The sequence below is a fragment of the Pezoporus flaviventris genome, unplaced genomic scaffold, assembly GCF_033815535.1.
Source record: "Pezoporus flaviventris isolate CSIRO_AGI_PZ_B2104156 unplaced genomic scaffold, CSIRO_AGI_Pfla_v1 ptg000031l, whole genome shotgun sequence".
NCBI classification, from domain to species: Eukaryota; Metazoa; Chordata; class Aves; order Psittaciformes; family Psittacidae; genus Pezoporus; species Pezoporus flaviventris.
In genome coordinates this window covers 48,816,814-48,841,271 of record NW_026892579.1, presented here as the reverse complement: position 1 = coordinate 48,841,271, position 24,458 = coordinate 48,816,814, and the positions used below count along the sequence as shown (strand labels likewise).

At 39.2% G+C, this 24,458-nt stretch overlaps 1 protein-coding gene across 1 annotated transcript; it reads left to right on the top strand.

The window, feature by feature from the left end:
- The first annotated feature begins 3,515 nt into the window (after window positions 1-3,515).
- Window positions 3,516-20,068, top strand: LOC133273036 (WD repeat and coiled-coil-containing protein-like). Its single transcript, XM_061460924.1, has 3 exons — window positions 3,516-5,467; window positions 14,727-14,847; window positions 19,061-20,068. Exons 1-3 carry the CDS (start codon window positions 3,548-3,550, stop codon window positions 19,225-19,227), a joined length of 2,208 nt encoding a protein of 735 aa, XP_061316908.1. The 5' UTR covers window positions 3,516-3,547; the 3' UTR covers window positions 19,228-20,068.
- The last annotated feature ends 4,390 nt before the right edge of the window (window positions 20,069-24,458 follow it).

The window sequence follows — 24,458 nt, the reverse complement described above, 5'->3', positions numbered from 1 at the left end:
GAAGTTCATTGTCTCCTTCATTGACCTTGTGCCTGCATCTGGAATTTACTTTGACCCTATAACTTGTTTAAATTTTATAATCATGGCATAATTTAAGGGATTTTTGTCCTTTGCGTATTTTACAAGTCTGCCATTATTGACATAGTTTTCTAAAGATACACCCTGAAAGTTAATCTTATCTCAAATTAGTTTATCAGACATGGCGTTTATGGAGGTACTAGATGATTCTGTTCTCACAGAAGTTTCTTGCCCACATTATTCCCTTTCAGTGGAAAAAAAAAACAAAACCCGCAGAATGAATGATGGGAGGAAATTTCCCTTAAGATCCTCAACTGTTATCCCAATGGAGCCTGAGGTTCAAGCTCAATTGCTACAGAATATGTCTTGCGGTGTGTCCAAACCCCGCAGATTTCAAGGGACATTGAACCTTAGAGATTTCTAAAGAGGCCACAGCAATCTCATCAAGGGTTCTGTGTCTCTCTGTGAGTCTGTTTTCTCAGTGGGCGTTATCTCACTTTCACTGAAGTTGTATTACAAACAATTCCATGTAGTCAGAGAGCTCTGACCCTCCTTTGCTTTAAATGGACTGTGTAACTTCTTATCTGCTAAGCACCTTTACTGACCGGCTTCAGACTTGCTAGAAAAAATCTCCCACAGGATGTACAGATGTTATGTGGTAGGAAACAGGAGGTGAATTCTGAATTCTCCTGGCAAACTAAAGGTGCTAGAGTTTGGGACAAAGAAAATCTTAACACTGGACAAAGCAGTCATCAGCTGTGAATGTCGCGCCTCGCTACCTCATCACCTCACTGCCACGCCAGTGGAACTTTGTGGATATAATTTTTCTATCTGAGTATCTTAGACAATTAACTACAAATAAACGTAAGTACATCAGCTGAAGTCCTACTTCCTAATGCTTTCAGAGGTAGAGGACAACCTCACTGTGGCTCTGCTACAAATATTTTTTCAAGACCTCAGTGTTTGTGAGACATCCTTAATTCAAAAATTGAGGATGATTCTGGTACTGAGAAATCACAGATTCAGCTTTGTCTCACCCTCTGATAATATCGCAGACACTGCTGAAGAGCCGATGGATGCTATGAGAGATGATGAAATGAAGAAAAGAACAGGAAAGAACATCCAGTCTTCCACACAAGTAGTCCATGATCTCAACATGTCTGCATCCCTGGCAGAATGCACATCATCCTTAGCAAAACATCTCTGAGCATTTCAATCCTAATAAAGCAGACATTTCTGCATCCAAAACACATTTTAGGTTGCTAGAATCCAGCTGCAGTGTAGTTTTGTTACGATATTTAAAGCGCAGTTGTGCAGAATGTAGATGAGATTGCCGTGCTGAAGAACAGCTTTATCAGTTTCAGTAAAATACGTCCAGAAGACAGCAAAGCAGCAAAGCACCATTATTTTAAAGCAAACCAAAAATATCTTCTACAGACTCTGCAAATTTGTGGAGCTGCTGGGATTGTATTTTAATGTAATGTATTCATTATAACTACTATGTGTAAATAGCTACCGGTAATATATGACACGATAAACCTGCTACCACTTTGAGGAAGTACAGAATAGTCAGAGCTCCTAGTGAAACAGGTATGTATGGCATCTTAAGTGCGGCCTGGGCATCTCTGTCAGCAGTGGGTAAGGTAAAATCATTAAAAAATACGATTTCACTGCAAGCAGAGATGAGGACCAAAATTTAGGAGTCTTGCATAAAAAAGGATCTTCTAACCTGTATATTTAACCTTTTGATTTTTACCTATTCCAGTCATCACTACCGGCTTGTCCTTGATGAATAAAAAAAAAAAACAAAAACCTTGATTTTGAATGTAATTGCCAGGAATTAATCTACAAAACCCAAGTGGCTGTGAATGAGAATACGATACGATTACTTTGCAGGAATTTGGGAGTTCTTCAGTGGTACTCGCCATCCTCAGTAAATACACCTGGACAAAGGGTAGTAAAAATATTCTTACAGCAGAGATCCAACTGACTTCAACAGGAGACCTGTTTTTCCCATGTAGTACTATGAAAATATATAAATATAGATCAGCCAAAGATGCAGAATGTGTACAGTTAAGTCTTACATCTTTAACCATAGTGATTATAGTCATAATTTTTAAACCTCTGCCCAGGTCTAATTTATTCACATTATTTTTTTAATGCAAACAGTGATTTTAATGTGACAAAAATTAAATCAAAGCAGAAAGGAGATGCTGGAAAAACAAGAATGTTGAAGAGATGCTGAGGATGGGATTCAGTTACCTGTAAATAAGCTTCTAATACCGTCTTACACCGTTTAGGGACTATGTAGGGATCATCTCTTTGTTACCAGCTGCCACTTCAGAATGGCACTACTCTTCTGCAAGTCCTGTGCCATATCTGCCAGCCCAGAGCGGCTATCTCGGATACCCTAGGGCAATGAAAATAGTAATGATTGCTTATATTTAGGTAATGAATTTCACCATAACAATTTCTGTTCAGTGATATGTGAGCTCTGTCCAAATTATCCCCAGAAATGATATGCTGAGGAGGGAAGAATGGAGACACCTGAGTTGAACCAGCTCTTGTCCTGAGACAATAGAGTCAAACCGAAGTGGTGTATCCTTGTATGGCCCCTCTGTGTTATATGAGCTTACTGGTTGGATCTTTGTCAGCTCAAGGATCTCTGCACGATGTTATGCTACATATTGTAGAAACTACAGAGTTTAGGGAAACAGGAGAATGTTGGATTTCTCTTTGCATTTTGGCTATATGATGAGGGAACAGTCCTCAGGTAGAGGTGGCTGGGAACACCAAAAAAGAAATCAACATATAATTGTAGCTAGGAAATCTGTACCAGTAAAATGAACACTAATCAGCTGTCTTTGCTTTTAGTCTATTTTGCTTTTCTTTAAATTTCACTTTCCTCCATTTTCTGCTACTACTAACAGAACAGAGCATGATTTCCCTTTTCTACTTTCATAGGCACTTAGGATCCTGTATTTTTGAAAGATGCTGTCCATCAGAGGTTGAAGTCTGTCTTGTACCGTTCTCAGGTACGTTTAAATCTTCTTTTATCCTTCAAAGGCTGGCTGAAAGAAGTGTCAGGTCGTTATTTCAGGTTGTAGCTTAATACCTGGGCATATGATCTGTCTCCAGCCTTCACCAAAGACCTTCATTCTCTGAAGGTCAAGGTATTAGAATGTTATTTTTAAATATACTCCCAGCAGTGAAGAGTTAAAAATAGGCTTCTACGAAAAGGTACAGTAATTGGTTAAACCTGTTAGCCATCACATGAAGATGATAACTCCTCCCAGGAAAAGACATAGCAAAAGCAGCTTTGACATGGATTTATACTTAGAGGACCAGCTGCAGGCTTACTGGGAAGGAGTTCACAATGCAGGCTCTTGGATTATCAGCAGAAAAAACAGCTTGATTCTGGAAGGGAAGGGAAGGAGATATGAGAAAAAATCCCTTGTTGTGATCTGCAAGTGAATTCCACGGATCCTCTACTTTGGAACAACCACCAGTAGACAGAAAGTTTAAAAAGATGGAGCTGGGAAAGGCAAAGCTGCTGAGAACTGGCCTCAATGCTTTGTATCAAGCCATTCACCCTGTGCATGGAATTGCCTGGACAGATGGGAAGCAAGTGATACTGACTGCTTTATACTATCACAAAGGAGAGCTAAAGTTTGGAGACTCAAGTGTTGTCGGTCAATTTGAACATGTTCATGGGCTTTACTGGGGCCCATGTTGGTCGACAGACACCCCAGCTCTGCTTGCTGTTCAGCATAAAAAGCATGTTAGTGTCTGGCAGCTGGGCTACAGCACTGCAGAGAAGAACAAACCCTTGATTTCCCAGACTTGTGAAATTGGTGAGCCGTTTCCACTGCTTTCTCAGGGCTGTGTCTGGCATCCAAAGAAGGAGGTCTTGGCTGTGCTTACGAAAAGAGATGCTTCAGTCTTGCATGCTGTTCGTACTGATAATACTAGAGTTAAGGCAGATATTAAAAGCAGTGGGCTTATCCACTGTGCTTGCTGGACTAAGGATGGTAATCGTTTAGTAGTTGCTATAGGCAGTGCCCTGCATTCCTACATATGGGATGATGCTCAGAAAACTCTAAATACCTGCTCCTTTTGCCCTGTCTTTGACGTGGGAGGTTATATCTGTGCTATAGAAGCCACACTGGATTTCCAAATCGCTGTAGCTACTGAGCTTCCTTTAGACAATATCTATGGTTTGAATGCAGGCATTGCATTTGATGTGCCACCTGGTACAGAAACTGGTTCTTTAATCTCACAGTCTGCTCTGGTGCTTGGTGATGAGGAATACTCCATGGACCTGCGAAGAAAGTCCATAGATTCAGATCGATCAGGTGTTGATTCAGTTGCTTCTTCTTCATCAGGTCCTGTGGATTTAACCCATATCCTTGCAAACCACCGTCGGTCTGATCCCGGTCCTTTCATCACTCTGAAATGCAAAGACTCTGCAATGACAAATGGTCAAGATTCTTCTCACTTGATCTTGGTGACTTTTGAGAGGAAGGTAACCACCACCAGAAAAGTCACCATCCCAGGTATTCCGGTTCCTGATATAATGGCTTTTGACCTGAGAGCTCAGATTGTGGCAGTGGCCTCTAATACTTCTAACATTGTTTTAGTGTATTCAGTAACCTCTTCCTGCATGCCTCATATTCAACAAATCCAGCTGGAAAAAAATGAAAGACCAAAGGGCCTATGTTTTTTGACAGACAAACTCCTATTGATCCTGATTGGCAAGCAGAAGTTCCCTGAGCCTAATCTCATTCCATCTTCAAGTTCAGACAGGTATGTAATGCGTCTGATGATCAAAGAACTGATGCTGGAAGAAGATTCTTCAGCATTACCAGAGACTAAACAGAATATGTTCTATAACTTTGAATCCTCTGTTAATATTCCTGGAAAAAGAAAGTTCTTTGAGAATCTTGCTACAGGAGAGCAACCTCAAAGCAGGGAGCTTTTAGTACCAAGAACTACAGTTATTCAATCTCCTAGTGGCAGGAGAAGACTCATTGAAGAAATAAAGAACCCTAGCTATGAGCAGGGCTCTTCATCAAGTGTGAGTGACCTGGATGTAAAAAGGCTCCCAAGTGACCCCTCAGTGGCCTTGGAAACATTGGATGCTGAACCTACCAATCGTTCAGTGTCTATTCTCGGTTTTGGAACACCTACCCAGCTTTCCAATAGACCAGCTTCCCCTAAAGTGCAGCTGAATGTGATCCAAGAAGCATCAAGTTCTCCTAAAAACAACAATTTTTCAAGTGAAAGAGGAATGAGTCACATATCTAGAAATTTAGAGAGACTTTGTGGCAGCTTCAGTGAGTTACAACTGAGTCTTTCTGAAATAAAAGACCTTGCTAAAAATGGGAGGAGGATATCTTTAACCTATCCATGCTCCCAGGAACCACCTGTCGTTCACATCACTTACCAGGTAACTTTTTTGTCAGCTCAAATAAATTGTGATGGGATACAGTTTTAGACCAATCTTGTATTTATTTAGCTTTAAATCAAGAGGATGCAGTTTTATTCTTAACAACCCATGAGAAATGTAACCTGAGTCCAGCATCAAGCTTAATCTGAAATGGTACTGTGTGTCATTGAAACAATAACTCAGGATGATGTGGGTAACTTAAGACTATACTTCACATGGGAGATTTGTGTCTGTTCTTGTTTGATTATGCACAACTGCCTTGGGTGCTTGATTTTGTGTGCACCTATCAAAGACAGAGAATAGAGCCAAACAGTTGCTGATGTACAGGAAGTTTATACGTTCATTCAGTGTAGAGAGTAGCCCACCAGAAACATAACAAATTCAGACGTGAGCTCAAATCCAAAGTTTGAAGATAACTAGACTCTAGTGAAGACTGAAATACAGTATTGAATCTTCATTTATGGAAAATTTACATGGGCAAGACATGAAGTTGGTCTATTCCTACTTTAATTTCTCACCACTAATCTTCACAGAGCCAGACATGCTCAATTTGTAAAGCATATCACCACTTCAGACTTTTTGGGGAAAAAAATAATCTGTCAATATGCAATTATCATTTAATTAAATAAACAGATGAATGTCAAAATGCCATGTTCCTATCCCACCCTTGTTTTGGCAAAATTCCTACTGTCTTCAGTAAGAATTTCAACTACGGAATGTAGGTTGGGTAATTATTTCTAGCTATTATTCCTAGTATTACTTGCAGTAATACTAACATTATATTGATAATAGTTTTAGTCATGCTGAGGGTGGTGTTATTGTTGCTAAAGCTTTCAGGATGTAGATGCCAATTATAAATGCATTCTTATCTACTGCAACATAAGCAGCACTATGTCAAAGCAATATATTACATTGTGATGATGCTCAAGTATGTACTTCTCAAACAAATTTGACAATTTGACTTCCTTTTACTTTAAAGGAATCCATACAGACATCTAAGTACTCCTCCTTAAACACTCATTAAGGGAATAGTGACTCAATTCATCATATTCATTACGTTTTAGCAAGTGTTTACTTGGCTTTTAAGCAGATTCTACTATCTTAGCTGCTCTGAATAAAAGCAAAGCTTTTGGTCTGTTTTAGTCAATAATTTAACTTGAATACATTATACTAATTCTGGTGAAAGAAGCAACGTCTATTTTAAATAATCCAGGATTTTATTTGCCAAGAAGAAAGGCCTTCTGTTCTCCAGCATGTTCAAATTAATTCTGATATCTTAACATAAATCAAGTTATTTATTTAGCAAGTGGGCCTATCTCTTGGATTTGATTGGATTAACCTTTCCAAAGAGAAGTGTTGTTTTTGACAGGTAGCATTAATCTGAAGTCACTGTGCACATTTGCTTGCACGAGCAGTAAGAGTTCATTATCCTGTTTTTTCCCTTTGAATTAAAAAAAATAATTAGTGCTTCTAAAATACTGCTAGGCTAACTGCATTTAGAAACTAAGACTCTTATGTATCTGAACAGGTTAGTTTCACATTGAGCCAGCAGGAAACACTGCTAGTACCACATTATAGAGACTCAGAAAGAGCCACTTAATGCCTTTCCGACACACACAGCTTTTCTCTGTATGTCTCAACTAATGCCTTGCATAGCTCAGACCCTCTTCTGAAATCTAACAGGATCACAGCATGATGCTAAAAAGTAGTGGAAAATAGACTGATGGCAAAAAGGCCTCCAGACAGACACAGAAATATTTGCTTCATAGGCAGCTAATAATTTTCTCAGAAAATAGTTGTTTTGATTAGTTTGGATTCAGACATCTGAACCTTGTTCCTCCTTCAGGACTTGATTAGGGCTCTGTGAGCTCAGAGACCAGCTGGGCTGTGGGTTCCAGCCAGGCTCTGCGTTCACAGTGCAAAAAGTCAGGAAATAGCTTTATTGCCTTAGGATAGAAATATCAGCCTGTGGAAAACATCCTAAGCTTTAGGAACACTGCAGTCCAGTCAATAATATAGTCATTATCTTTCAGGTTTTTGTGCCAACTGCATGTCTTCCTAAGTGTTTATATAATCCCCAGGACAGCAGAGGCTCAATCTTGACTGAGAAATCTATTGTACTATAAAATATAACGATCACTACTGCATAACCATATTTATGCATTAAAAACATAAAAAGGAAGTTTAAAACATAATAGATAAAAATGTAGTAATAATTAACAGGCAATTATGAACACTGTTGTGTAGAAGCATTATTGATGTGTTTATGTATGTTTCCAGTTCTCCTTAGAAAACCCTAATATAAAGCAGAATGTGTATTGCTTAAGAATTCATAATGTCTGCTCACTAAATAGTCCTCAAAACCTTTGTTTATTCTGTACTGCTAGCCTACCTGTAACTCCTCTGAAGTCACGTGCATGCAGCACTACCAGAATTTGGAGCCCATAGCTATAAAAGAAAAACATGACCACTCACACTTTGGAAATGCCACTGCACTATCACTTGTGTAATAACATTCAACCACAAGAGGTGACTTGATCATTCAACCCTGAAAAGCAAATATTATTGCTCTTTCATCACATACAGACTTGTGATTCAGGATAGTGTGGGAGGGCAGACTGACAAATGCAGTAAAAGGATATTATTTAGAAAAAAAAAACAAGCCCCAAAACAAAGAAGAGATAAGGATCTGTCACAGATTTGTTTCTGTTTCATTTTGCAGAAAGATACTTTTATCATCCTTTTCCCCCAGAAAAGAAACAGCTGCAGAATATTTAAACTAGTCTCATTCAAAAGCTAATTACAGTGGAAATAAAGCCAATCTGGATTTGAAATTAATGACATTTAGGCAAACTCGCCAGGAGGAGTAAGATTCATCTTAATCTGAAGAATATCTTGAAACATTTTGCTCACAAGCAGTATTATGTCAAAAGTCATATGTCACTGAGAGCATATATTGCAGAATTAAACAGGAAACAACTATCTTTTCAGCAATTAGTCACAATGATTTCCTTTTCTTAGCACTCACCAATAATTGTATACAAGTCAATTTATACTTTTATAGCATCTTCATACAATTTACTATGGGAAACTTTATTGCCAAGGTCAGCTATAAAAGAAACAATTTTTCTACACAGAGCTCTGAGATGAATAGAAAGGATCCAAACATATGGCAATAAAGTTCTTCTGATAGAAATACATGAAATAAAGAAGGGGGAAATAAGGGTGGCACAGTAAACGAGCAAAGACCAGGCTGCAATGATCCACTGTAATAAGACCATGAACCCGTCTGAAATACAAGGGGCAATTTTGACTTGGGTTGAGCAATAGAAAGTAACTCATGAAAATGATGCAAGAGAAAGGCGATTTGACTGCTCCCTGGAGTAAGAAACTGGTCAGCCATCCTAAAGTTAGAAGGAAGAGATTTAGGATGACTGTAAAAGAAAGACCTGCAGTAGTCAAGAGAAGGTGTGATTAATGCAGAGGTAACATTGTGTGCAAAGGTTGAGGAATTTGTTAAAAACAAATTCTGATAACAATGTTCTGAGACTGATCAAAAGCAGACAAGCAGGCTTTGTACATGAGACACAGTAACTTTTATTAAAGCAGGGTATTTCTTTGTTGGATATATAGATGCACAAGAAAAGGAATATCATAGAACCGTATCACAAAATGGTTTGGGTTGGAAGCGACCTGCAAGGCCATTGAGTTTCAACTCCCCTTTCATGGGCAGGGACACCTTCCACTAGACCAGGTTTCTCAAAGCCCTGTCCAACCTGGCACTGAACACTGCCACGGATGGGGCAACCACGACTTCTCTGGGCAACCTGTGCCAGTGCCTCACCACCCACACACTAAAGAACTTATTCCTAATAGCTAATCTAAATTTACAGTCTTTTAGGTTAAAGCCATTCCCCCTTGTCCTGTCACTCCATGTCCTTATAAAAAGTCCCCCTCCAGATTTCTCATCATGCTCTTTAGGCACTGGAAGCTGTTCTAAGGTCTCCCTGGAGCCTTCTCCAGGCTGAACAAGCCCAGCTCTCTCAGCATGTCTCCGTAGCAGAGGTGCTCCAGCCCTCACAGCATCTTTGTGGCCTCCTTTGGACTTGCTCCAACACATCCACTTCCTTCTTATGCTGGTGCCCCAGAGCTGGATGCAGTACTGCAGGTGGGGTCTCACCAGAGCAAAGTAGAGGGGGAGAATCACCTCCCTTGACCTGCTGGTCACACTTCTTGCAGTGCAGCCCAGCATACAATTGGCTTTCTGGGCTGCAAGAGGACATTGCACACGTAATGTCAAAAATTAATCCAAGTTTTCACACTATACAATGAAAGTAAATAACTGAGTTTAAAAAAACAAAAACAAATCCACACTGAAAACAAGTCATCATGAAAGCACAAGCATGAAGACAAAGGGTATCTTAAAAGACAATCAACCTGAACCAGTAGTTGCAGAACTATCAACAGGGAGCCAAGTGTAGAGAAATCCTGGCATATCACCTGAAATGCCAACGTGCATAAATGCAAACTGCACTGGGATTTAAGCACCCACGAGTACATCAGATCTCTTCCAATGTAGATGTTTTACAGGCTTATGCTTCTCTGACATCTTAATTAGGTTTGCAATTGGAATGTCCCACATAAGGACAAGCTTAGATACTAAGAACTCCCCCAAAATAACATCAGGATCCAGCAAAAATCAATCAGAAATCACAGCCACAGTGGAAATCATGACAGGAAATGCAGAGCATTGTAGGCTGCCAAACCTAATTAATACTACCCATGGCAATGCTGCACAAGGCATAATGAGACACAGTACTTTGAATGTCAAAAATCATGGTTCTCATTCCTCCTCAATTAGCCATCTAACATGGCTTTCCATTGTCCCCTGGACCAGAACCCCATGTCTATTTAGTTTACTAGATCTTTTTCATCCTTCACAATGTATGTGAGGGCAAGGCAAAAGCAAGCTAATGAGTACTAAGGCATCAAAACTGACATCCCACTGAAGCACAACACAAAGAACTGAAATCGAGGGTTTAGGAAAATGAAAACAGAGTTCTGGCACTACAGCACCATTCATCTTACAGTGCAGAGCTGTGAGTGACTACCTGGATACCTTTCCTTTATAGAAGAACAGATTATTGACACAAAGGACATCAAGAATATTTGAAATACCTGTAATACAGTACACTACTAGAAATCATGCCACAGGGGAAATTATTTGTTCAACAACAGAGAATAGGGATTAATAGAAGATATGTAAGATGGTTAAGGAATTAGCTGGAAGGAAGATAGTAGACAATTAAAGTAATATCAAAGAAAATGGAAGAAATTTACTAGTGGATTTTCTCATGATTGATCTTCAAGCTAATCTAAAAGTTTCATTAATGATTTGATGAGATATGCCAACAAAATCTGTGTGTGGCATAAAGTCAGTAGTATTTTCAATAGAGGATCAGGATATCACACCTGTAATTTGATGACTTTAGCATCTAGAATTTAAAAAAAAAAAAGGACTGAAATGAACTAATGTGAAGTGTACAGTGATATATTCCAGGATTAATAGAAGGAATTTCTCCTATAAACTGGATATTCATTAGCTGGAAACAACCATGAATGACAAAAGATTGCATGTGTTAAGTGACTACAAGATGACTATGAATAAAAAATGTGCTTAAGAAAGGAACAAAGCAGTCTGTGGGTACACCGGCAAGGTAAACCCAATAAAGTAATGCCATACTGGGCAACACAGATGTGAGGCCTCACCTTGAAGATGTTTTACATTCCTACATCCACGTGCATGGCACATTCAAACTGCAAAATCCGTTACTTACCCAGAATTAGTAAAACCAATTCTGATTAGTAGCATATTCATATTTACCTCACTGTTTCATCAGTCATTGAATTCAAATTCATGAAGATGATTTTAGCATTCAGACAGGTGTAGGCAGTACATGAGGAAACACAAGATAAATAGTGAAAAAGGTTAAGAGGCAGAACTAGCTGACAGTGGGGCTCAAGAAAGTGACAAAAGACATGTTTATTTATCATGCGGTCTTCTGGTGTACAACATCTAATCCGGGAACCCTTTTTGCCTTAGGAAATTATTTTCTTCTCCAATATATCTGCATTCCAAAACATGAGTTTTGAAAGACAATTTGGCAATGCTGCAATGGTCTGGCTGCTGCCCAGAAGACCCAGATTTATAGACATAAATTCTAATCTGTCATGATCAGAATTTATAAGCTATAAATTCTGATCAAGGGGCAGGCTGACATGGGTGAAGGAAAAACAATTATTGAATCGGTGGTTTCTTTCTGTTGGATTTTGTTGAGGGAGAGTTGTACTTCGCATACTGCAGCAAGCTGGCTAAAGAACTTAATCTGAAAATATCCTCTCACATAAGTGGAAATCTGTTTGTTTTCTCTGTGATTAATATGCTCTTAGTCTACCAATAAACTTTGGTTTAGGATAAAACAACTAAGGGATTTTAACGTGAGAATTGCAAGCCCTCTGGCTCCTACTGGACATAAACAGCAACAAAGCAAAACCATCACATATTTTGGGAAGACATGGATTAAAAGTAGATTTGACTAGAAAATTGTCTTTGGTTTAAGGCATGAAAATAGGAAGTACTAAGGTGAGATTTTATTTGTATTTATAACTGTCACAAATTACTTCCATGACCTTGCGTAAATCTCTTAATCTTCCTGTGTAATGGTTTGATCATCTGTAAAAAGGGAATACTAACAGTTACCTGCCTCTCAAAAACAGACGAGTTTAAATCAGTTAACCCATGTTATGATGTTTGTGAACATATTCCTCAAAGATAAGGCATGTTATCATCATTTAAACTAAACATTAAAGGCATGTTATCATCACTTAAACTAAAAAAGACAAAATAATTAGAGGATTAAAACAGAGAAAGATTCTTGACTTGACAGAATTTGCCAGCAGACAAAAATAAATGTAAAGATGATTACATTTATCATCATAAACAGAAGCATATGACAAAGACAGAGAGAATAACTAATATGAATGCTCACGAGTGATGAAAGAAACAACTCCGAAACTTAAGCTTTGTACTTGAGAAAATGCTTAGGATTAAAAAAATATATGCATTTAGTTCTGCATATACAAAACTATCTTCCACTTCCAATGGCTGTTCCAATAACTTGCAAGGCTAACTAGGAAATGTACTAGAACAAATCATCCTTAGTATAGATTTCCATTTAAGTGATTTCAAGGCAACAGAGGCAGATATAGATTGTCTTCTTGTTAATTTTGAGTTAAAGCATATCTACATGAAAAAGTGAACCACTTGGGTCAAGACAATGTACTTGTATTCCTTACAGCCCACCTTTTACTGTAATTTATTAATTGAAGTACAAGTTTCAACCTGATTTCAGGAAAATGTAGTAGTTGTTACTGCTGAACATGTAGTTTTGAGCCCATTGAGTTTTAAGTGCATTTAGATTCTATAGAATATACTACTATATAATTTGAAGAGACGTAAAAATGACAAAGAAATTCTGTTATATAGTTACAGCTGTAATAAAAAGTTACTATAGGTTTATGACAACAGAAAAATACACTTCATTGATGAATTCCTTATTAATTACGCAGCAACTAATTTCTGGTTGTTTCAAATGGGGAAAGGGATGAGAAGACCTTTGAAAGCTGGGAAGCTTACACTTTTAACAGAAATATATCCGTACAGTTCTGACATCTTCAGTCAATCCTAATACATAAATAAATAACCATCCATAGTCTAGCTGCACGGCCAATTTATTAGAGAAGGGGGAAAAAAATACTTTTGCATGAGGTTGGCAGACATTCGCATTTACAGAATCCAGTGTGGCACACGTATTATGTACAGAAAAAGGAAAGTGATCGATCTAGAAAGGTTGTTACACATTACATGGCAGAAAAAAGGCACACTCACTGAGAGAGTGAATTAGTCAAAAGACAGCACAATTAGAAAAAAGATAAGCATTAAAAAAGACATTTACTTAGTCAAAGGTTAGATTATTCTGCACAGAAATAGATGATGTCGTGAATTCATTCAGCATTTCGTATAGCAAGGAAGGACATGAAATAGACACAGAAAAGGCAGGACTAAAACAGGAGTTAGAATAGATGACATCTTCTCAATCCATTCTAAAATGTTAACTTGAATCCCTTCTGAATGTGCAAAACAGAAAGGTCTAGGAGATGGGATAAGTAAAACTGTTAATTCAAAGAACAAATAAAATCTGTTAAATCTGGGTTTATTGCAAACATAAGAGTTGCCAAAGGAATAAAAACCAAACCATAACACATGGGAACCACACAGGTGGTAATTATGGAGAGGAAAGAACAAAATGAAATTCAGAGGACAAAGTATAACAAGATTATCCAGAAGAAAATGTCCAATTCACATATATTTTATAATGGCATTGAGTCTCTGGAAAATTTTAATGCTAAAACAACTTTCAAATGATAGCCGATAGGAAAATCTCAATGCAAATATTTATCTACTCCATAATCACATTAGCTCAACCATTTTGTGCTCCTTGCACTTTGCAGTAATCAGAATGATGGAACATGAGGTTATCGATTCTCAAGGCCAGCTAAACATCATGAAGCACCTTTGTATGTGTGTGTTCTTTTAGTGAATGGCAGAGCAAATTCCAGGGCTGTAAATCCATACATTCCCTCTCTCTCAAAGAAAGTCACAGGATTCCCAAGCTGCTTTGTTATGACAGATTTTTGGAGAGACTGTTGCTATGCCCAGTCTCTCTGCAATTCTCTCTGTGCCAGAACTGAGGGGTGAAATAGCTGATCAGCGACTATCAAACCCACCCACACATACAACTGAAACTGAGCAGATTACTCATTTGCTCTGGTAGCATCTTGGACAACTTCATTCCAGGCATCATGTATTTCCTTCCACTGAACTGACTCTTCAGGCAGAAAGGGCCCACGGCCACATACATACATGAACCGATACATGACATACAGGGCTGATGTAATTTTGAGCTGCATAAGTGCAGAAAGCAAAGAGTCGTATTCCTCTTCACCTGGGACTAAGAGTTTGTGCTTAGAATTTCACTGCAGGATGGTGTCATCTATAAATTGTAGCAAACATAGACAAGGAAAAAAACAAATTGCTAAAGAACCAAAAGGAGTAAGGGCAGAGGAATGGTTAAAAGAACTCAGGCACAATGTCTAAGCCTTTAACAAGATCTTTTCTTTTACATCCATGCATTTGAAGAAAAGTTTTTCAAATGGAGCAGTTTCGGAAGAAACAAAAGATGTTCTCCTCTGTGATGGCAAGATCCCTTTGAATTTAGTCCAGCAGCTGTTTGATCTGCCTGTTATTGAAATGAAGCACGGTATGTTCTTTTTATTTCTGGTATCTGCTTTCACCTGGGATTTTTAATGTAAAGGGCATTTATGGTAGAATAATAACCCCATGCTGTAATAAACTGAGATAGCTAATATTTTTTGATAAGTGTGTGTTTTCCTTTGCCTGAAATATGGCAGAGTGTCTTGAAATCACTTAAATGCTAAGTAACTGCAGAACTACCCATTATCAGAATAATACGTTAGAGGAAGGCTGAGAAAATAATCAGTATGCTGTGTTACCTAGAAATAGAAATGCTGCCTTGACACCTTTTGGCATTTTGCTTTGCCCATCTTTACAAGCATGTTCCAGATCTGACAACAGAATTACCTTGTCACTGTATTCTCACATATGCTACCTTCTCAGCAACACACATACTGTTATTTTTTAGCCATTTCTGTACAATGCTTCAGGTGGCTTTCCTCATCAGGGTCTAAGTATATTATGATCTTACGGTACATAGTAGCTGGCTATAATTATGATCTCCTTTCAAGGTTTCCACACTGACAGATCCATAAATTACTCTGTCTCATCCCTTGCCTTAGCCCCTGACAGGCTGAGACATATTGGCTTAATCAGTATACTCTGTCCTACGAGAAATGAATTGAACAGTTGGTGAAAGCAACCAGGCATAAATAAAGGCTGGGTGAAGACTGGAGTGAAAGCAGCCCTGAGGAGAAGGACCTGGGGGTGCTGGCGGATGAGAAGTGCAACATGACCTGGCAATGGGCACCTGAAGCCCAGAAAGCCAACCATAGGCTGGGGTGCACCAGAAGTGTGACCATCAGGTCAAAGGAGGTGATTCTCCCCCTCTACTCCACTCTGGTGAGACCCCACTTGCAGCTCTGGGGACCCCAGTGTGGGAAGGGCTTGGACCTGTTGGAGCAAGGCCAGAGGAGATCACAAAGATGCTCAGAGGGCTGGAGCACCTCTGCTATGGAGACAGGCTGTGAGAAGGCTCCAGGGAGACCTTAGAGCAGCTTCCAGTGCCTAAAGGGGCTGACATAAAATACAAAGAGGAACTTTACACAAGGGCCTGTCGGACAAGACAAGGGGGAATGGCTTTAACCTGACAGAGGGGAGATTCAGAATAGATATTAGGAAGTTTTTCCCGCTGAGGGTGGTGAGGCTAAGCTGTGGCTGCCCCGTCCCTGTCAGTGTTCAAGGCCAGGTTGGACAGGGCTTGGAGCAACCTGGTCTAGTGTGAGGGGTCCTTGCCCATGGCAGGGGGGGGTGGAACGGGATGATCTTGCAGGTCCCTTCCAACCCAAACCATTTTGTGATTCAATGATTCTACGAAGAAAGAAAAAAAAAAGAAAAAAAGAAAAAAGTAATATTCTAAGCTGTAGTTTTCTAACTAGTAACAGTTACATACCAGACTTTGAAATAACAGGCTTACTGGTGAAAAAGAAACCAGGCCTGGGACGTTACTGGTGCTGGCATATTCGACAGTTGGAAGAAAGAAATGCAAAATACACACTATTCTGCCATTCAGATTCTGTTTATCTCCTTGTTGATGAAACCACAAGGCTGAAGGAAAGGGGCTACAGCTACAGTACAGATCAGGGGAGCTGCCTTTATTTAAGACACATTTGGCCATTTCAGTTTTCCCCAGGCTTACAGCAGTTTCAGAGAGTTGCTCCAGAAGATAAGGATATGCAGGGTTTGTATTTTTGTCAGCATTCTCTCTCACCTGTACAGTGCAGTGGAGGCATATATGAAAAACTCTGCTTGCTCTTGAGGCCTGAGACGTTTCCCAGCAGGCTCCTGAAATAACACGGTGCAGCTTTGCAGGGCAAGGAGGATACTGTTTTTGGCCTGTACTTCCAGCTCTTGATTTTGGAAACAAATGCCCATAATGAAAAAAAGAGGCTTAGATTTTGGTATGAAGATAATATGGGCCTGAGAAAACCTATATTCAGCTCTACAGAACAGTTGAATATGTAATACTTAATTAGCACAGCATCACTTCTCAATTTCATGCGTTAGACTTTAGAAACACCAAAAACACAGCGTCTCAGAATCATCATAAATTGTCTCTCTTTATGTTCAATGGGGTGCTTGGCTTTTCTGAAATTGAATCTGTTGACAGCAAGAGGAAAAACTGAAACAAGAATCTTTCTACAACTCACCAAAATCTTGCAAAATTACCAGGTTTGGACAGAAGCAGTTTATGTAGCTCTTATTCAGTTCTGACCAGTAAAGGTTTATGTTTCTAAATTTTTCCTTTGCCACAAGGCATGAATATTAAATGTGAAGTTTAAAAATACCATTCCCATCCTTTAATACTATATAATTAAAGGGGATGTAATGAAAAGTGTGCTCATATTACAGTGACAGCCTGGCATTTTTTACTTTGAATAAACACTTAAACTTGAATATACTGGGGGAAAAATGTTCACAGCTGTAGGCCAAATTAATATCCGCAGCAAGGCTATGAAGATCATTAGAGTTACACAAGCAATGAACGTGGCCTCACTGTTTGCACTCTAAGCCCAGGACTGTAATGCCATTACCTGTACTAAATGCAGCCTGACATATAGTGCCCTGCTATTAGCACACAGAAGTCTCTCTTTTCAGCAGGGTGTCATCATAATAATTGTCCATAGCAAAGGGGTATTACATTCCATACAGGGTTTTTCCACCCTTTAAATATTTTGTGGGATATCATTCAAAGCAAATGTTATCAACAACACAGAGAACTCAAAATAGTTCAACAGATGAAAAGAAAAAGTCCCAAGAGTTTGACAAAAATGCTTTATACATTTGACCAAGAATGCAACCATCAGTTTGGACAGCAGGATTTTCACTTTTAGGCCCGTAGCTTACAGAATCTGAAGTCTGTCCAGAATTAGAAAGAAAGAATTAAGAGTAGAAGATTAAAGACTCATGGTTTGGAATGACAATCTTCTTATGATATAACAGGTGACAAGACAACACGCAATAGAGTAGCAGCCTGGAAAAGTGCTTTGTTAATAGCATAAGGAAGGGAGATTTGTCTCATGCAGGAACATGCTTTGTCATGACTGACAAAATTAAGCACAGTTCCCCTGGATTTTCTACAGTTCCTTTTTTTCACACTCCTTTTCAAAACACAGCTTTATCTCCCCAAATATAAAATTTCAATAACAGAACGTATCAGGGCTTTCTCTGCCTCATACTCCAGTTAATGCCTCTGCTCTGTAAGGACTGGATCACAGGCTGTAAGAAGAACGCATCATACAAAGGCTCCCACAATGCTTTTCAGTTGCCACAGATTTTTTTTCTTTTTCATAAAATGTCAAACTGAAAACAAAGCCAAATAGAGAATTCACTATTTTATATAAGAACTGCAATATCCAGTCCAAAAAGAAACAGATGGATCACTAGAAAAAAATACACAGTACATATAGCTTCATTTTCAAGCTGACTTGCAAAGAAAGTAAAAAAGCAAGGGCAGGAAAGGTTTGTTTTCTGCTTCTATGCAATACATAAAGTGAACTTCAATGATTTTGATGTCTTTGGTTTCTAATCTTGCCTCTTTTTAACTTCAGGAAAGAAAAAGATTGAAAACATCATTCAGATTTTGTTCATTCTCTTTAAGAGAAGTTTTGATAAATAATAAATTTTATTATATCAGCTTTTGTAAATCATGACATCTTTTGTAAATCTTCAAAGTGTAACTTCCTTCCATTTGCCATATGAATTTGAAAACACTGAACAATCTTGGCTTGACAGTAAAGGAGATGGAAACCCCTACTTTCTTCTAGAACAAATACAGCACAATCATTTCTTTGCCAACTTTTCCAGTTTTTATGATCTCTTCATCATTGGGGTAGAGCAGATGAGCAAAATGGATAAGCAGAAGTAGACATCAGTAGAATAAAAGTCAGCATAGAAAGGCTGGCTGAGTTTTCAGAAAATGGAGATACTTACTGTTCATCAGAACAAGCAAGGATGCACCTTGTTTTTCAACCTAATTTAAATAAGGGACAAAATGCCTCAAACCTTTCAAGACGTTTCATTTAGCCTCTCTTTGCATTTACATGAAGGTGTGTTCAGCATGGATTGTCAGACCTTAATGTCATTAGCGTAATAAGGCTTTAGTGCACAAAAAGACAGGCTGCCCTGCTCGCATGCTGGCTGGCTTTTTAAAACGTGCTTGTACATTTTATGTAACCAGAGCAGTGCACTCATGTTCTTTTTTTGCTTATTTTTTGTAGGCTCTTCTTGGATTGTTCTCACTGCAGACAAGGATGGCTTTGTGCCATTAATATTCAAAGCAGCACAAGAGATAATCATAAGGGATGGAACTGACAGTTCAGAAGTCTGCGGAGATCACTCCTACAAAAAAAGCATTTCAAGTCGACCACCAAGCAGAGTGACATAATTTCTGAACAAAGACAGCTAACGACCTTCTTGTCTACTATGATACAGAGACATTCCGCAGTGTCAGAAACTGAGTGACTAGGAAGCTGTCTTCAATACTGTCTATTTTAACTAAAATCCATGGCATGGTTACACTATAGCTAAATCCTAGGGTTGGCTGGACCCTCATGATTTCTTGTGAAGGATGAGACCTAGAGTGAAGTTTACCACAGCTGTGGTCACTAATGGCTGCCAGTGAACTGAAGTAAAGAGACTAGCCTCTACTTTAGTTGTGGTCAGGATGTTCTTGGAGAAACTATATTACGCTAAAAATCACGCAGGAACAACAAATCTAGCTAATACAGGTGCATGGTCCACACAAAAGCTGAAGAAAATACAACTAAAGAGTATTTATATTCATTAAGGAAAACTAGGAAAGGAAAAAAAAAAAGAAAACTGCTTCAGGCTCTCTTCTCTGTTCCAGCTGGATCCCATGGAAACCTGCAACTTTCCAGAGATGCTTCATTTTTGTATGAAAATGTTCAATTACTAAAAAGGCTGCATCAGTGTCTCCTGTCAGTGTCTTACACAGTACATAGATTTATATATGCACACAGAAAAGAAAATACCTTACAACATAAATTAAAGTTCAATGACATTGAACATAAATTTCATTTGGCTGAACACAGGTGTCTACAATTGAACTTGTCATCCAGGCTCCTGCATGATCAGTCAAAAAAACAAAAGCACTTCTACAGCAGATTACTAATGCCCTAACATACATTTCTAAAACTGATTGTGGTGAACCATTTCTAGTAAGTAAATAAGTAAATAAGTGCCTATTCCTTGCCACTGACTGCAAAAGCAAGCTGAGGTAACTAGTTTAAACACATTTACGTTTAGTCAGATTAACCCCATGCTCAGAGACAAGAGGAAACACAGATACAACCAAGAAGCAGGCAGACAGATTTGTGAAAATGAAACTATCATGATTATTGTGACAGAAAAATGCATGAGGGAAGAAGTGTGACCACCAGGTTGAGGGAGATGACTCTCCCCTTCCACTCTGCTCTCATGAGACCCCACCCACAGTACTGTGTTTAGCCCCAACCTAAGAAGGATGTGGAGCTGTTGGAGCAAGTCCAGAGGAGGCCACAAAGATGCTGTGAGGGCTGGAGCACCTCTGCTATGGAGGCAGGCTGAGAGAGCTGGAGAAGGGAAGGCTCCAGGGAGACCTCAGAGCAACCTCAAGAAACCTGGAGACATCTTACAAGGGCATGTAGGGACAGGACAAGGAGAACAGCTTTAAACTGAAAGAGGGGAGATTTAGATTAGATATTAGGAAGAAATTCTTCCCTGTGAGGGTGGTGAGGCTCTGGCACAGGCTGCCCAGAGGAGCTGTGGCTGCCCCATCCCTGGCAGTGTTCAAGGCCAGGCTGGACAGGACTTTGATCAACTTGGTCTAGTGAAAGGCGTCCCTGCTCATGGAAGGGGGGTTGGAACCGAATGGTATTGAAAGTTCCTTCCAACTCAAACCATTCTGTGACTCTATGATTCTCTGAAGAACTGAATGAACTCCTTAACTTTTCATCCTCTAAATGGAAAGAGATGGATAAAGTGTAATGAGCAGCCGTGGGTGTGCAGCCTAGCATTTTGTATTGCTGGACAGGCCCCAACAGAAACCATGGAAAGGCATGACTGCTTCACCCTATATGCTCAGGGAAACATAAAAGGGATGAGACTTATGTAAGCTACTATTAAGACTTATTTTCCATACTGTATATTTTGGATCTTCTTAATACTCTGAGACAGTCTTTTATCTCCTGCCTGGGAACCATGGCAAACCTTTTTATAGAGCACAGATATGCTAAAATTCAGTTACAATACTTCACCCAGTATGAAGGCTCAATCAAGAAGGTGGTTTGAAGGCACTGAATGGGTTTGGAGGTTTGGCGTTACTGCCATTCCAGGGTACAGCCAAAAATCTCATGAGGAACAGTTTCAATTCACTGAATTATAAAATGTCCTTCTCATGCAAGTGTCCTCCCAGAGGCTAAGGAATCATCATTCTATACCACCTATAACCACAGGTATGCAATGTAGCTGGGTATATTTGTACTACCTTGTTCAAAAAGGCCTTTCTAAGAAGCCTTGAGGAGTATTCCTGTTTGAAAACCAAAAAAATAAACCAAACCTGACCTTTTAACTATTAAATGCATCTATTACTTTACAGTTATTTTGTTAACTGGATTTCCAGCTGCTTAGCATTAAAACTGGTTTCAAAAAGGTATTTCTATTATTACTGCTTTAAAAAATTTGGGTTAAGTCACACTTTTCCTCACAGAAATCAGCAGAAATCATGGAAACCAAGGAAGTAACACACAGGTTCACAAACTTAGTATAGTCAGGGAAGGCATTATCAGGTTTCAAAATGACATAGTACATTTTGAAGCAGAAGATGTTTCCAACCCTGCAAATACACTTGAACATCATCCTTGTGTCTCACAACAGTGTACGGTATTTACAATGCTTATGCTAAATAAAACTTGATTAACTAAAATGATGGAAGGATATATTTTAGAGGACTGCTTGGGCTCAACTAAAGAAAATACTAAAAGAAATTTTTCTCACAAATATTATCTTATGTGGGTGGTAGTACCACAGTTCGGTCCACTTGAAATGAGGCTAATGAAACACAAGAAATACAGTATATGGAACGTTCCTGCACTCTAAACATATGAATTTGAGGAAAAATTGGCTGATAACATACTAACACACCTCTGTTTGTACAGCAGAGTTTCTCTGAGTTCATTATATATATACATTATTCATAAGGACCTCCTTGTTGCTAGAGGAATACTAACATTCCACTTCATGTCATCTTCGTGCCTTTGTGCTGTTGCAACAGCCAAAAGGGAAACTACGAGAAGGTGAAAATCTTAACTAGCAGAGATCGGCAAATGTCTACACATCAAAGATGCTTCACAACTTGTAATTATCACTAGACATCATTGTCACTCTGTCTTCTGTAAATCTGAATGTTGAGATCAGGAGTGAAAGGAGCGTCTCTGAATCAGTTTGGCTTGGTTTGGTTTGGCGGCGATAAAAAGAAGCAAATAAACTTTTAGATTACAAAGCAATTAGTTTCAGGGAATAACTGGCTGTAAAATTTAAAAACTTAGTTCTGTGATGCTTAATGAACTTTTGGATTTGTTATACTTTGAGTAACATTGTTTTCCCCTGCTGTATGATTCCAGGGTTATTGACCCTAAGTAAAAAACTGTATCTGCCTGAAGGTGCTATCAGCACTCAGCACAATTAGTCTGGTAACAAATGGGGACCCCAGTTCATTTGTTGGATGGTTAAAATTTTTTAGGAAGGCTGAGGGAAATTATACCATATACTGTGGCAGGGGGGGTTGAACTAGAATATCTTTAAGGTCCCTTCCAACCCGAAACATTCTGTGACTCTACTATGATTCTATGATTAATTAAAACCATATAATGTTAAAGAATAGCACTGCCCTCCCATTTGAACACACTATTATGTGCATTTACTTGTGTCCTGGGTTCAGCAGTAGCAGTCAATTTTCTCCTTCTTGGTAGCTGGTGCAGTGCTGTGTTTTGACTTCCAGCCTGGGAACAGTGCTGATAACAATGATGTTTTGGTTTGGTCAAGGACTTTGTGAGCCTCATGCTCTGCCAGGGAGGAGTGGAAGCTGGGAGGAAGCAGAGAGAGGACACCTGACCCAGGCTAGCCAAAGAGGTATTCCATACCACAGCACATCATGCCCGGGGGGGTAACTGGGAGTTACCCGGAAGGACACGGGCTTCCGGGTGGGACTCATGGACTCATTTCTTGGCTGGTGGTATCGTATTCTCTTCCCTTGTTATTTTCTCTTATCATTGTTGTCGTTGGTAGTAGCGGTGGTGATTTGTGTTGTACATTGGTTGCTGGACTGTTCTTGTCTCAACCCGTGGGAGTTGCACTCTTTCGATCCTCCTCCCCGTTCCTCCAGGAGTGGGGAAGGGGAGAGCCCCGGGGGGAGGGGGCTAGATTGCTGTCAGCCCAGCACCACTCACTGGGAGTGAGTGAACAAGTTGCCTGACTGAGTTTAAACCACAACAACTTGAAAATAAGTGTTTAAATCATATACACACACTTAAAAATGGACAATGATTAAATGAAGAGATATTTGTTTGCAGGTAATGATTTAGGAGTGCAGTACAGCACACAACTATCTACTACAGTGTCTATCACAGGGCTGTAAAGTTAAAATTGAAAGCAATAAAAGCACTGGAAGAAGTGCTGAAGAGATTTATGCAAAGCACAGGATAAATTTTCAGCTTTGGTTTGGATGGAGAACAGATGGAGAATCAGTGAAGAAGAGAGATATAAGACGACTGTTCTATTAAGCACAAGCTGTACAGAAGATTTTTGCACAAACAGTGATAAAGACATGTGGAAAGCTAGGAAGAGTTTGACAAAATGAGTAGAGCAGACAGCAGGCTGTGAAAAGGAGAAAAGCATCAAGAAGTGCTCATCACCCTCCAGAAGTGCTGTTTTATAGGGCCAAAATCAATTAGTTCAGAAAAAGGGGAGTTGTTCAGATCACCTAAATTTCCTGAAGGTGCTAACCCCCTTTTTGGGGCTCCTTCTTCCACCAGTAGAAAGGACAGCCTCCTCTGGAAGAATAGTGAGACTACTGGTTCTAGGTTCCTGTCCAGAGACACCCAGTAAGGGAGTCTGTCTTCTGTAATGAGAACAGAGGAAAGGCAGAAAATTAAGAGTTTAAATTAGAAGAAGAATGACTCCACTCAGTATGCCATACCAGTGGTGCTCAGAAGACGAAATGATGCATCAGCTCCCCTCAAACATTTTCCTTGTGGGGACTAAACAAATCTATATTTCCATTTTAATTACTCTGCATCTTTATCCAGCACATTTTTATGCATCCTGGTATGTTTTCACGAGTTGGCATATCTTTACTTCTAAGTACAATCTGCTTCAAAGTCAAAAACTTACCTTACATTTACCATAACTTTGCTACTAAGCATGCAGCAGTCTGCTTTACTTACTCTTCATGGTTTCTTGTATTGACCCAATTCATAAGAAAATGCTACCAACAGAAGTTCTAGATGCCAGACAGGCTTTTTCTTTCTTGATATTGAAAAATAATTTCTGAGGACAATAATAAAACAACATAAAAATTAACTGTGACAAGATCAAAGTCAGCTGAAATCCTGCTGGCCT

Bases quoted from the DNA above. Each gene is read 5' to 3' on its own strand.
- LOC133273036 (XM_061460924.1), top strand. From the start codon at position 3,548: ATGGAGCTGGGAAAGGCAAAGCTGCTGAGAACTGGCCTCAATGCTTTG. The intron at 5,468-14,726 runs GTAACTTTTTTG...ATGCATTTGAAG, and splicing joins TCGTTCACATCACTTACCAG to AAAAGTTTTTCAAATGGAGC. The intron at 14,848-19,060 runs GTATGTTCTTTT...TATTTTTTGTAG, and splicing joins TGTTATTGAAATGAAGCACG to GCTCTTCTTGGATTGTTCTC.